The sequence below is a fragment of the Lycorma delicatula genome, chromosome 3, assembly GCF_047948215.1.
Source record: "Lycorma delicatula isolate Av1 chromosome 3, ASM4794821v1, whole genome shotgun sequence".
NCBI lineage: Eukaryota > Metazoa > Arthropoda > Insecta > Hemiptera > Fulgoridae > Lycorma > Lycorma delicatula.
The window spans coordinates 57,688,905-57,704,886 of NC_134457.1; the positions used below are offsets into that span (position 1 = coordinate 57,688,905).

General features: G+C 30.4%; 1 protein-coding gene across 1 annotated transcript in view; it reads right to left on the bottom strand.

Moving 5' to 3' along the window:
• Nucleotides 1-15,773: 15,773 nt before the first annotated feature.
• The window catches only part of Ercc1 (DNA excision repair protein Ercc1), a 108,200-nt gene continuing 107,991 nt past the window's right edge, over nt 15,774-15,982 (bottom strand). Inside the window, exon 5 of the mRNA XM_075359866.1 lies at nt 15,774-15,974. Within this exon, the coding sequence (XP_075215981.1) occupies nt 15,933-15,974 (42 nt within the window). The 3' untranslated portion in view covers nt 15,774-15,932. The remainder of the gene's footprint in view (nt 15,975-15,982) is intronic.

A 15,982-nucleotide genomic window follows, 5' to 3' on the forward strand; every position in this document is an offset into this window, starting at 1 on the left:
AAAGAGATTTATCTATCTCAAGCGTGACCTAGTTTGAAAATTTAAAGTTCCTACAGAGTGTTTTCTTGAAGTACAATTAGTATTGAGTTATGAAGCCGTTAACATCAGGAGGGTGTTTATTCCGTTCCGTTCCTTCTGGGGTAAAAACTATTTGAATCACACTAGAGACCTAATTTTAATTTTTGGTCCGATTAAGAATAAAAAAAGAAGAATTTTGAACTTTTTAAAATTAAATAATATATTTAAGAGAAAATTGGGATTCTCTACCATTCAGTAAATGCTCACTGCGTAGTTATGTTCTTTTGTAATAAAAGAAACATTAAACATTAGAAACAAAAAATTGGTTAATGGTGTGTTAAAAATGATTATGCAAAGAATGACAATAAATGCGGACAGCTAACCCCGCAGTTTTAGTGAACAACAGAATATTATTATTTTTGTGTAGTCAGTAAAGGCACTCAAGCTAAACAAATATTATACGTCATTCTTTGGTTTTAATTTATTCAACAATGCCGTAAATTCAGTATAGTTTAAAAAGTTTTGCCTAGATTACAGCTTTATGTTCATAAAAAATTCAATAAAGAACTAAAAGAAAAAAAAAATTGAACAAATATTAAAGATAATTAAAAAAGATAAAATAACGTTTTTTTAGATCAGGAAAAATAATAAAATTCCAAAATTATTTTTTCAAATATTAGACTGCAGTTCAATCTATTTATTCAAGCCAACGTTAGAAAACAAGTGACAATTATTATGCACAAAAATATATTTGCTTAATGCTTTTATTATGTTAGTGAATAAAAATATAATGCAATTATTCCAAACATAATAATTACGTTCTTTGTAGAAGCAGAAGTAAAGCGTGTGAAAAATAATTCAATATGCGTTTTGTCACGAAAATTTATTTGAATTATCTCCCAGTTTTATAAAATAGGGTAATCTTATTTAGTATTATAATTTTGTTATTTATCTCTTTTAAAATTTTTAAAACATCTGACCTGATCTGAAAAAGCTGTGATACATATAAAACATCAAAAATACAAGAGATAACAGTTCACAGTTGCTTCTCAGACGGTCATATTCACTTTATAGCCAATACCGGTAGTGAACAAAGTGTAAGTATCCATTACTTGAAGGATTGATTACAAACTGCATTTCTTTAGGTCGGCATGCTGATGTGCAAAGTATATGTAACGGTATCTTAGCAAAGGATCTTGAGTAAATCTATCCTACGTGTAGCAGTAATTTTGTATCATGTTAGATCGATTATAACTGCTACAATGGTAGTCATGAAACTATATAATTATTATTGAAAGTATATTATTATTATTATTTATTTTTTTTGAGAGAAAACCTAAAGGGACCAGACGAAGTGGTATTGCCTGGTCGTGTGAGATTCTTACCCATTAAAATCCTTTCGTTCATCCAAGTTTTTCGCCGGGCCGGGGCCACCACTTTTGCATTACTTCAGCCTGGGGCATGGTATCAATTGCTTTAAACTTAGAGAAATTTTCTATTCCACTTTCCTGGATATTAAGGATATATCAAGAAAAGACCTCGATATCAAGGTCTATTAAGAAACTTTCTTCCATCTAAACTCTCAGGATCTGTCGAATTAAGCCGATACCGAGTGAAAAACCTACTCACCCATCAATACTGCCTGAATAATTTTGTCAGAAGATCATTGTCTGTATAACAACGCCAAACGAAATCTCCTCGTCCTCGGATTTTATTTTATTTTAAGACTGACAGAAACAATTTATTATTTCAGAAAAAAGTATTAGTTGACAGAAAGGAGAATTACTCCTGAAATTACAAAACAATGTAAGATAAAATTTTATAAAAATATCAAACGTTTACCTCAATCAGTACAGATCTACCACCGGGTTGGTCTAGTGGTGAACTCGTCACCGAAAATCAGCTGATTTCGAAGTCTAGAGTTCTAAGGTTCAAATCCTAGTAAAGGCAACTGCCTTTACTAGGATTTGAACCTAGGTTTGAACCTTGTATATAAGTAACTATTTATATATAGATTTGAATACTAGATCGTGGATACTGGTGTTCTTTGGTGGTTGGGTTTCAATTAACCACACATCTCAGGAATGGCCGACCTGACACTGTACAAGACTACACTTCATTTACATTCAATATATATCATCCTCTGAAGTAATACCTTACGGTGGTTCCGGAGGCTAAACAGAAAAAGAGAGAAATTTACTACTAGACAGTGAATTTATTTGCTCCGAAATTCAATTAGCCAAAAAAGTTGTAAATGAAGAATGCCATTATAAATCTGGTTTGTTTACCTCAAATAATAAAATAAAAAATAAATAAAATATTTAAAATGCTTTTAATTAAGACTCTTTAAAAAGTATTTTAAAATTGAAATGTATTTAACTAAAAATATTACTTTTTCTTCATTCATCAAAATAACCGTAATGTCGGTCTTAGGTGATTAAAAAATAAAACCACAGGGTGTTCATTATCACAGATAGTGAGAACGTCTTTGGTTTTTTACTTCCTTGTATGAAGTAAAGGAAGTATTGTGATCGCGAAAAATTTCAGATTTCAACGGAAATATCCATTTTGACTAGTTTCGGCGTGACGTCTATACGTACGTGTATACATGAGTCGCATAACTCAAAACGATTAGCCGTAGGATACTGAAATTTTTGATTTAGGACTGGTGTAACATCCAGTTGTGCACCTCCTCTTTCAATTGCAATCGACTGGACCAAAAGTGTCCAAAAAAGTCCAAAATATAGAAAATTTGATTTTTTACTTTCTCTTAACTGAAGTAATAAGACCTCATTGAGGTCTTTTAATAGTGGATCTAACAAAGTAATATTTAAATTTAAGCAAAGTATGATTTCAAATGATTATTTTTCTTTTTTTTGTACTTTATTTTTGTTTATTGGCATTCTTTCATTTTTTGCAAATTTTTGTTTTGTCGCAGTGATAATTCTGACTAAGAAGAAATTACCAAAATATATTAAAAAAATATATATATCCAACGCATTTGTTTACGCAATGTTCTTAATTATTTTGTGCATTTTGGGAAGCATTTATTAAAGCAACACCTATTGTGAATGGTTTCTCTGATAAAATCTAAATCATTTGCATGTTTTTTAAACTCCATCAGTATACATTCGTGTGTTTAACGAAACCATATTATTCGCTTTCAGTACTGCCGTCAACTGTTGCCGTAGATGGATATCACGCGTCACGTTAGTATAATACATTGTGGACTTTCCGCTATATCCGTAATCGTGACAAAATACTGTTCCCATTTTTTATTGCAAGTCTTCGATGAATTTCAGTATCAAATCTGGCAACGAAAATTGAATTACTAAACGCTCTTCTTTGGAGCAGACGTAAAGCGAAGCGATCATAGTTAACTTTATGGTACCCATAACTCAAATGACTTAGTTATGTTTGACCTTCGCAGCAGTATGCAAGCGCACACTATTGGCAACGTAACTCCCAGATACAACTGCATTTTGGATAATTTTTTATTTTCCTTCTGGGTTAATAAACAAGAAAAAAAGGTAATCTGAAATGCTTTTACCATTTCTGAATTACTTATTAATTTGTGTTGACTTGAAAAGTTGTCAGAATGCGAAACTTTGTGCTACATGATGTGTTCCATTATAGTGTCGTGTTATGTTCGTCCTTCAATACATAGACTATGTACTATGCAACTATTTCATGAAATTACGGGAATATAGAGGAGGGAGATAATTTATGAAAGCGTGGAGAAATAAGTGAATTAAGTAAAGTTTTAAGTACTCTAGTTAGTTTGATCATTACAGATGAATTTAGCGTGTCTTGTGAATTTAGGCAATATTGCGCTTTCATACTCCTGTACTGTGATAAGATTATTTTTTAACGAAAAGCTAAGAGTATTGAATCTTTATATCTGTTCATATACAGCTGGTTGCATTCAGGTTTTCCGCAAAGTTCAGCCGTATGCTACATTGGATCAGCTTTTTAAAGATTAATTGTGCTTAATGTCCGTCCGTTTCATCAACATTGAATATTTTACAGTCATTGTCTATTTTATTTTGTCATTTTATATTTTATTTTATTCTGTCATTTTATATTTATTATTTTGTTATATTTTTATTATTATTATTATTTTGTATATTTTATACTTTATTTTGTCATTGTCTATTTTATATTGTTTCATTGCATGTAAGGTACTTTTTTTTCATAAATGTATCCTCCTTGATACTTAAAAGGTCATGTAATGTTACATTTAAATTTACACCACTGATTACGTCACCTAACAGTGTACGATAAAAGTATTCTTTGTAATACCGCAGAAGCGAAGTTAATCTTGAAAAAAAAAAGATTTTTATTTTTCAATTTTTTACTGTTTATAAAAGAAAGATTTTTATCCAAAACCCACTAAATTCTATTGTATTGTAAATGATACACTGCTAAAAAAGTCTATTGTTTTAATTTAAAACTCTTTCTCTAACAAACCAGAAAATATTTCAATTTATCGTATGTAATAAAACGTAAACAAAGAGAATGAATAGAAATGTGTTGCTGTTTTTTCTTCAATTTTTTTCCGAAGAAAAATAATTTTTTAATGCTATTTTTAAAAAAAACTATTTTAAAACATAAACTGTTTTTTAATCAATTTTAATGTAAATTCTCAGTAAAAGTAAATGCATCATGAAAAAACCATGAACCCGCAGTTAATAATAAATCACTTTTACAATATACTCGTATATTAAAAATAATTTCTTGATCCTAAAATGATTTCAAAGCAGATGCTGGATCGCGTATTTGAAATTCGATCGCATCATCATGTCAAGAAGTACTGAAGGCAGGTCCTTCACTAGTACAACGAAGAGGTTGTTGAATGTAGGAAAAAGCGTAGGATTCTTTGATAACCTAATGTTGAATAGGGGATAAAACGGAAGTATCTGTCTTGTTTATTACAGGATGTAGAAAAGAGTCTTAAGGAGAACCTGCAGGAGAAATAGAGAGGGGAGAAGTGAGAGAGACCCTTATACTCTTATAGCGATTGCACGTGCTGCCAGTATACTATCTATTTAAGTTACGACTAGATATCTAATAGACGCATTTTAAGAAGTCTGTGTACTGTATGACTTTTTAAATAATCAAATGCTTATCACAAAATGATCACTATAAACAGAAAAAAAAAATATATTCTTCAGACATTAAATCAGTGAAGCAATATGCACGTACGCACGTACAAACGAACAACAAACTTACAAAAATATAAACACAGAATCATACTAATACATGTAGTGTACAATTAGTTACAAAAACTCGTATAAAGTCGTACGGATTTATGTTGTTTTTTTTTTTTTTTTTTTTTTTTTTTTTAATAAATAAATGGGTTGGTGTACATTTAGGGGCAGCTAAAACTGCCTAAACCACTCAACAATTAAACAGAATATTTTGAAGATTAATTCTCTACTTTTTTTCTTTATAGAGAGAAAGTAAAACCGAACTTTTTATTGAATCATCAACATAACATATCCGTCACGATTTTCAACACGTTATACGTAATTCACATTGTTAATAGATTATTTTAACTGAAGACATTGCAGAGTGTGGGAATCCCTGCAAATATCCGTTTACGGCATTAACGTATTACTAATAGGATTACTAAACATATAACTTGTGAAAACTTTTATATTCTTCAGTTAATAATAAAAATTAAATCCATATTTGAGATTACATAATGTAATATGTAATACGTATAAAAGAAATCTAAAGAATCATACGACCTAAATAACCAATCAATAACCATCAATAGGTTTGATTGATATACTGTATTTGTATGATATTATAGAAGTCTCCAAATATCTTGAGCAGAGTTGTTGAATTGAAAGCAGCTGTATTCTACATACATTTTTCATTTAACGAGAGTTCCTATAGGTTGATATATCCTGTGAAAAGCAATGTGCTTTACGGTTAAAAATGATTTTTTTAACAAACAATACAAAGATCGTTTTGAAAATTCTACGCACTAAGTTTAAGTACCAACTCGTTTATATATAATGTATAACTGTGATTGCCTGAAATCCTATATGGTTTATTGTAAAAAAACAAACGATCCAAAGTTTGTTGGAGTTTTACAGTGGGCCCTACTTTTGAGTAGATTGTTCTTGTAATCATTTATTTGTAATTTTGCAATCAAGTTCATCGAAAAAAAAAATAATAAAAATCAACAATTACCCACGATTCCAATTCCACAAATACCAATATTTTTGACAGGTTGAAAATATTCATGCGTATTGTCTTTAAAAAATCAATTCATCTCGAAGGGCGTTTAACCTTATTGATCGTCAACTTTGAGTTATAACATTAATTTCTTACAGAAAGAGAAATGGATTAGAAAGAACAAAAGGGTACTACAGTTGAACAAGCAGATGTGGACATTAGAAATCGCTTAACAGTGTAGTTACGAAACATTCCATGAATCAACTGATTGAAATGTTAAAAAAATTTAATCATAAAAAAACACAATGAGATCCTCACGTCATAGTCAAAAGTGATTTATGTGCAGTGACGAAAAAATATAAAGCCACTTAAATATCGGATAAATGTGTAATGCATTAGCTTAAATATAATAAATATTATATAATAAAAATGTGTTTTACGGTCATGGTGGTTGTCTAGAGTAAATTTTTACATTTCTTGGGGCGATTTAAATTTGAATTATCCAGAAAACCTCTCTAAAAACCATTCTTTTTCCCCGTTATGCACTTCTAAAACGTAAACGCCAAAAATCATGTGCATGTTACTTATACATTTCACGCATAACAGGTTGGTGATTTAAACGCTATAATTAATTTTTGAATAATCTTTTCACAGTAATAGTTATGGCTCTTCAACCACAGAGATCAAGTTAATAAAGAGTGGTTTAATTTGTTTTTACTATATTTATCTTAATTCGGATTTTTCATAAAAAAACAATAATTTTGCATTTAAATTATTTTTAAAGAATAAAATAAGATTTTTTATTGCCGACAAAATCAATCAGAAATAGTGGGAGGAAATTACTTCGCTTATCGAAATTAAACTGATTGCGAATTTTTGTCCAAATAAATTCGATTTATCTATTACTTGAGTAACCTAAGTTTACTGTAGAACTACAAAACAGTAAAGAAACATAAGCGTCTAATCCAGATAACGACTGAAAAATGTATTTTCGCAATTAACAATTCGAAGCAACCAATATTAAAAACTGTTTATTGAAAAATTAACTTAAAAGTTTTACAACGAATTTAAATCGAGTTCGGATTACAATAAATAAATAAATTACCTTTAGAAATATATTTTCCTGCAGAGTTAAGAAATTATACGCCGAAAACTTCAATTTTATAAACATATTACTTTTTCGAAGCAAAAAGCGTAATCCCAGGGGTAATTCATAATGACTTTAGAGGGAGGTACCTTAGTAGTAATAAATATAATAATATATCCTAATAAAAGAGATCGAGTCGTGACTATGAGGCGTGAGCTGCAGCTTCACTACACAACCAACTGGCTGTTGTTAATTGTTAACTGCTGTTGACAGCAGTACAATGAATCCACTTTGTCCAGCCGACCAATTATTCTTTTTTTTTCTGCTTCTTTAACTCCATAATAATCCTCTATTTACCCATCCATCTACTTATAATTTAAATGCAACAATTATAATTTAGCATTACAGTTTAATAAAAATAATTATCATCAGAAGTTTTTCAACAAAATAATACATTTTATGTCTTTTAATATTTTTTTTTTTTTTTAGCTAGAACAAAATAATGTATTAAAATAATCAAGATATTTCGCTGATTATTTGATGCATGGTGAAAATTGTCAGCCGGAAGCTGTTTGAACCTTAGAATTCCTACCTACATAATCTGCCACAAAATAACTGAACTTTATTTTTTAATTATTATTATTAATTTTACAGATTATTAGGTCCTTGTCCCCTCCCCTATTCACACACTTTTCCCAGCAGTGTTTCCACTTCGCAAAGCAGTCCTGGATATCTTCTATTTGAAATGGACTTGAAATGGCCACTTGAAAGATCCGTGTCGAATTAGGTTTAATGTCATCAATAGTCTCAAAACGGCGTCCTTTCATCATTGATTTTAATTTCGGAAATAAGAAAAAATTGCGAGAAGCTAGTTCTGGCGAGTAGGGTGCCTGAGGGAGGACAGTCATGTGATTTTTGGCAAAACTGACGAATTGACAGTTGAGTGTTCGGGCGCATTGTTAGTGAATGAACCATGAGTTCTCTCGCCACAACTCTGGTTTCTTTTTGCGTTTCTTTCCACGTAACCGTTCTAAAACCCCTTGATAGTACGAACGATTCATTGTTTCACCTTGAGACAAGAATTCAAAATGCACAATTCCATTATGATCGAAAAAAAAAGAGAGAGCATCACTTTGACACTGGATCAAGATAGACTTGCTTTCTTGGGGGAGTGAGATACTTTGCCAATCCACTGTGATGATTGAACTTTTATCTCGATGTCGCAACCATAAACCCAGCTTTTGTTTCCCGTTATGATCCTTTGCATCGTCATCATCGTCTTTGCAATGTTTCATCGTCATCGGTTTGTTCAAGAAGTTGCCGAAAACGTTCACTCGATGTTCTTTCTGCTGTTCGATCATCAAACGAGGAACAAACTTTGCTGCAACTCGATGAATGTTCAATTTTTCAATTAAAATATCACGGCATGATCCAATCAAGATGCTAACCTTTTCTGCAAGTTCTCTGACAGTCAATCGGCGATTTGCATGCACCAGATCGTTGATATTCTAAACGTGGGTGTCATCAGTTGAAGTCGAAGGCCTTCCTAGTCGAGGGTCATCTTCAATCGACTACGACCACTTCTAAATCGTAAAAAACCATTGAAACATTGCATAAAAACCCAGAGCATTATCTCCGTAAGCTTGTTTTAAAAGTTAAAACGTTTCTGTGAAAGTTTTCCCCAGTTTCATGCAAACTTTTATGTTGTATCGTTGCTCGCACATTAAAAAAATCGCTACTAACAGTTAAACACGTTGCACTCAAATAACAATAACACGAAAACTAAACGAGATATCAGCAATCCAAGGACATGTGGTTACAGAGGAAGTTATGTGCAAGACAATGATGCCAACCGCACGTCACTAAATACTTATTTGGCACGTAATTAAAACTGTTCGGTTATTTTCTGAACAGACCTCATATTCTCGTAACAGTATAGATTAGATAACATTGGCAATGATGGAATAGATGAAAATTGTTACGTCCTCTCACATAAGCATACTCAAGAGAAAAATTATAAATTCAGTTGTAGTAATACAAATTCGTTTGCCAAAAAGAAAAAAATGATGGTTAAATAATTTTTATCACTCATACTCACAAGTATTTAAAAATATTTATTTGTACTTAAGAAAAAAATTATACAGATTTTGTAATTCTATTTCATGCAAAGGGTATTCAAATTAATCGTTTGCAAAATCGTAAAAACCTGACATATTTTTTATAGCTTCAAAAAATGTTGATATTTTCCGAAAAATTTCCTGAATGTGGTTTAGAAGCTTATAATTATCTTTAACTTTGGGACAAAATTAATTAATTATGAATGATTCTTTCTATATTGTACTTTTTTAATGCGTATTAAAATAACTTTCTTTCGCCTTAGATTTTCCTAATCTAACCTAAATAAGTTAAATGATAGAAAATCGTATTTAAATCCGTTTTGTTTTACTTTTAGGATTGTTATTTAAAAAGAAAAACTGACCGGAAAAATAGGTTAGAAGTATATTTTTATAAAATAAACATATTTACTGCATTGCAAAGAACTAATTTCTTTTCTGTGAGAACAGATTTTAATGAAAATATGAGTCTTTCTTATTTTTTTTTAGATCGCCGACGACAATGAAAATTTCAAAATTAGAGTTTGGCCGTTGACAATTAGTACTCTTAGTATCATTCAATATTTTTATACTAATAATAAATATCTGATGTGGACACCACACGACTTCCTTATACGCCTATTAAATCAAATATACACTTTTTTTTTTTAAATGAAAAGTACAAAATATTTTATTTCATTAATAACTTCTGATATATATATATTTTAATTGTAATTATTGAATTATTATTTATCGTAAAAATGTTTTACAATCGGAGGTTAATAATTATTAATAAATCAATATATTTAAATTAAAAAAAAAAAAATTAAAAAAAAGGAAATGAAGTCGAGGATTCGAACCGATGTGCCTGTTCTCATTTAAGTTTACTTTGGCAAGGTAAGGTGATTTCAAAAAACTAACACTGTAAAAAATTATAACTTTGCGTAATGACTTTTTAATATAAAATCGGAACCCTGCGCTAAATATACATCTAGAAATTACGATTTTTTCCCTTAAAAACAATACACAGTAAGACGAAGAAAAATAAAGAGAAAAATTAAAAATAACACTACATAGAGACGTAAACTGAAATCTTGCAGTAGTGCTGGATTGTGAAATCGAGACATCAAACTATACCTCATAACAATCATGGATAACAAAGTGAAACGTCATATGAAGACTCATTAATACTAACATATGTATATACTAAAATGCATTATATATATGGTTACCAGGTGTTCCGATTTCGGCGGGATTTTCCCGATATTGAAACTCTATTCCCGATTCCCGATATGTAATCACCAATTCCCGATTGTCCACAAATCGCATACTAAATAGTTTTTTCGGGAAAAAAATGAATTGAAGCTTAGGAACGCTTCAACTACGATAATAGTACCATTACGATAATAGTTAGGTTTAACAATAAATGTCGCAGTGCGCGTGCCATGTGCCTTCTGTATTATCTTTTTTTATTTTTCATTTAAATTTTTATTTATGTTGTTTTTTATATTATTGAAAAAGACTTTGAATTGAATTACTGATCGTTTTAATAAATAAAATAAAATTAATTTGTTTTTTCTGAAATCCCGATTTGTCATTTCAAAAAACTGGCAACCCTGCCAGTGTATATATATATATATATATATATTATATACACACACACACGCACACACACACTAGACGTGAGGCTTCGCTTTCTGAACCTCCGTGGTTCAGATCGGCGCAGGCGAACCCTGGGGCTCCCAGGGTTGTCCAGGGGTCCTCCCAGGGCCACGGGGCCGACCCCAGAGCCGCAAAGTTCGCCATTCCCTTCTAACCAGGGAGCTTCCATCCTGGACCCCCACAGAGCTCCCTGTGCTCACTATTCCCGTCAAGCCAGGACCCCCTGCAGTGTTCGTTATTCTCATGGTTATGAGAATGATAGCGATAAATTACAATTAAAATATTCAGGCTTTAAAGAAACCTGAAAAATAAACTAAATTATAAAAGAAAGAATAATAATAGTAACTATGGTAACTAAAATACACAGACCTTTGACGCGGAAGACTTCATAACTTATTTCTGTTGCCTTGGTGACAGAAATGAAGTTAATTTTTAATTAATTATACATTTTTTCTTCTTTAATTGACAACTTCACCACTAAGATGGCTAGGGTCCCAGTCTGTGGTTTAAAACCTTTCCTACGATAACGCGAATGTATCCTGAAAATTTGAAAGCAATCGGTTGGTTGGTTCTCGTGTGGTGATAGAACATACAAACAAACTTTCGGCTTTATATGACATATATATATTATACATACTTACAATTATTTTATTATTTTCTCAGTTTAAAGCACTACCATCTTAGTCACTGATGTAAAGAATTCTACTGTACAGTTTCTAAAAACAATACAAAATCTGTCTAAAATAGTTACTACATGAGTGTCTAAACAATACGCGTATATCAAACTTTCTATTGCGGGGACATTTTTCTTTAATTATCGTTTTCAAGTCTATTCTACTGTTCTACTATTCTACCCCAGAATGTATTAAATGTAGATAATGAACAAATCTAATTAGTAATGTAAAATCTAATAACAAAGCAACTGTTTTAAAAGTCCTCGGAAATCGGATCATGACGGTTCAACACCGCTCTGTATTTTAAGCTACTATGGATAGCTGTCACATGCAGCTCCCTCAGCTAAAACAAGTTAAGTTACAGTAATAATAGAATAACTCTTTCATATACCAGAACGGTGAATATGTAAAATAAATTAATTTTATAATGACAGGTGCAATAAACAAATTTTATACACTGAATTGTTTATTAGATGGAAGTGCTAGATTACAGTAGTGAATAATAAAATGAATGAGCTCTATTATAATTGAATGTTATACAAGAAACATCTCTTGGTTTGCCTTTCTCTCAAGTCTATCGGTTTTCTGCTGCTATTTGCATATAATACTATGTAGTTTTGTAACATTGTACAACTTAAAAAAAAAAAAGAACGTAGAAGACTTAGAAATATATGTTACTTATACATACATAAACTCAACCGTCGGCAGCATTTCAAGTAATATTACAAAGCTTTTCATTATGATCCAAAACATCTTTCTTTCTAAAAACCTCCCACTGTCTATTGTTCTTTAAAACTAGAGTCGCTAGTATAGTTTGTTTACGTCGTATTTCTCTGACAACTTCGATTATTGACTTCATGAATATATTAAAGTATATTTTTTATTCTTTTTCTTTTCGTTTTAAAAACACAACAAATTTTTACAAAGTGCGCGCCATTCTTTCATTTTTATTTCCAATATCAGTATGTTAATTAATTCAATTATTTTGTCAAAATATATCAAGATGTTCGCTTATAATTCTTAATAATCGTACTCCTGAATACTAAACCACGTCGAACTTATGTCACTTATACTCTCCCGTCTAGCGCTGTAGCAGAGCTACAGCTTTACGAGGTAAATTATTGTAATCGGTCCAATTTGAATATACACGGTTTTCACCGGATCTTTACGTTTTGACACCTTAGGAACCCAAAAAACCGGATGGAATTTTCCAGATGATCGTATTTACGTGTGTGTGTGTGTGTTCGGTGTTGCACCATAAATCATCTTATATCTTCAGAACTATTCGACCAATTTTGATCAAACTTGATCTGATTACTTCTATATACGGGGCATAGATGCCATTAAATTTTCAACTTAAAAGATCAAGGGAGTTAGGCTGTAGAGCAAGGTCACCCTCAGTATCTCGAGATTTCGCCTATAAAGGTCTTACTTTTCTTAAGGGGCATTTGATAATTAAAAAATAATATTTCCAAAAAAAATTCATTGTAAAATTGTACCCCAACCCCAAGAAAAGTTTTAAATAAACTAGCGGTTAAGTGGGTATACTGTGTCATTAGTACCCCCTCTCGCCACAAGGAGCGCTAGTGTAGCACTGACGTAAGTAGTGTAGCTAAAATGTGACCGGCAGAATTAAATGAATAATATTTAAAGTGTAAAAAGTATTTAAAGTGGCCACTTGTACCGCCACATCGCGCGAATGAAGTACGGTATGCGCGCGCGGTTTAGTTAGAATCATTGAATTAAATAAACAAAAAATATTATATTTAAATAAAATGATAAATATTTTAAATTAAGTGTACGTGTGTCTGCGTGAGTAAGCAGTGCATCAGGAAAAAAAACCGCGTGACAGGAAAGTCGTACAACTATGTTGTCAGCTTTTTTTATAACATTTTAAATGCATTTAGAAAAAAATTCAGATAAATCTTTTTTTACAAAATAAAGTTCGATAACTTAGAAGGTTGGATTTTTGTAACTATATTTTCAATAAAAATAAATAATTAAACAAACAAGTTTTAATCAACAACGAACTTCAAATGATAAAAGATACTCGTATTAGTAAAAAAAAAATAATAATAATTATTAATAATTAAAATAAATAAGTTATATAAAAAAGAGCTTATCCACCACCTTAATTTAAAATTTCAAAATGATAAAAAATAAACCTACAAACATAAATTCTTGATTAAATCAACTTATCAGATAACCAGATAAATAAAAAAATGGATTTCATTTCAAAACGACCAAAACCTTTTAAATAATTTTTCAACATTAAAGAACATATTAAGGTAAATCTTTCCTATTCGGGGAAAAAATATAAAATTAAATTTAAAAAATTACTTAACCCTGATGCAAAAGATACTAAAAAAAATTATTCTTAAATAAAATGTAATTATCACAGTACAACCAACTGAATTTAAAAAAACAGAAAAGAAAGGAAAAATGTTTCCTAAAATTCAATTGAATTGAACAGTAAATTTACTTACAGTAAATGAATAAAAACCCAAAATTCGTTTCTATATACACCTTCCAGTACATCTACTTTGTTACGACTTATCTCAATTTATGAAACTGACGGTAGATAAGTAGATAATTCAAAAAAATTACTATTAAATTCAAATTCATAATACTAATCAAAATAAAAAATCCAAAAATAACAATAAATGTAATCCATAATATCGTTTAAATAATTGCATATCGACCAAACATACATCTAAAAAAAGAAAAGGAAAATAATATTTTCATTAAATTAAACGCAGTGCTGTACAACAAATTAAAGGTAAATAAAATCGTGGTCTATCATTTTAAAAAAATAATCTGATGTGGACACCACTTCCTTATACGCCTATTAAATTACATATACACGTTTTTTTTTAAATGAAAAGTACGTAGAATTTTATTTCATTAATAACTTCTAATATTTTTTTTTTAATTGTTATTATTGAATTATTTATCGTAAAAGATTTTTAAAATCAGAGGTTAATAATTATTAATAAATCAATATTTTCTGACATCCGTGGCGCGATTGGTAGCGTCACAGTCTTTTATCCGGAGATCCAGGGTTTGAATCCCGGTCAGGCATAACATTTTCACACACGTCATAAATCGTTCATCTCATCCTCTGAAGCAATACTTAACAGTGGTCCCGTAGGTTAAACAAAAAAAATCAATATATTTAAATTTTAAAAAAAGGATATGAAGTCTGAAGAATGCCAAAAACGAAAATAAAGTACAAAAAAAAATAAATAAAATAAAAAATGAAAAATAATCATTCAGAATCATACTTTGTTTAAACTTAAATATTACTTTGTTAGGTCCACTATTAAAAGACCTCAATGAGGACTTATTACTTCAGTTAAGAAAAAGTCGAAAATCCATATTTTCTATATTTTGGGCTTTTTTGGACACTTTTGGTTCAGTCGATTGCAATCAAAAAGGGAGGTGCACAACTGCATGTTACAACAGTTCTAAATCCAAAATTTTAGCATCCTCTGGCTAATCGTTTTTGAGTTATGCGAGATACATATGTACGTACAGACGTCACGACGAAACTTGTCAAAATGGATTCAGGGATAGTCAAAAATTGATATTTTCGTTGAAATTTGAAAACTGAAATTTTTCACGATCATAATACTTCCTTTACTTCGTTCAAGGAAGTAAAATTCCATCATGATAAAAGAACAAACCGCCAAAAAAAGTGGTATAAAACTGGTGTGCTACCAATTTAAATGTAAAATTTTAAGTGTAAATTTTAGTAATTAAAAGACAAAAACAACTGATATTGTCATGAAATAAACTACATACATAAATTTAATTGTTTCGGGCTTCGTCATGTAATTTCTACAAAGGGAATGAAATGTTTAATTAAATAAAATAAAAATTTTTAAGATGCTGTTTTTAATTATTTCGCAACCAAATTTAATCTGCTGACAACTCGAACACATTTTTAAAAAAAACATTATACATTGGAACCTTATCTAATAAACCAAAATATTTAAGGGAGTTTGATGTCATCCCATCCGAGAAAATACAAATGTAGAGTTTTGTCGGCAGCCAATTTTATGTAATCAGACATTCGGTTTCACGCAAAGGATCAGATAGTGTTGGGCTATTTATCGATTAACCATTTATTTACCTCTTAGAAGTTGTCTGCTGTTTTGAACTTACCTAATTCTTTTTCTACTTGGTTTTTGTTTCTTGCTTGAGCCCTTACCGATTCATTAATTGGTATATCTCCCATTTCTCGAAGAGCTAAAAAT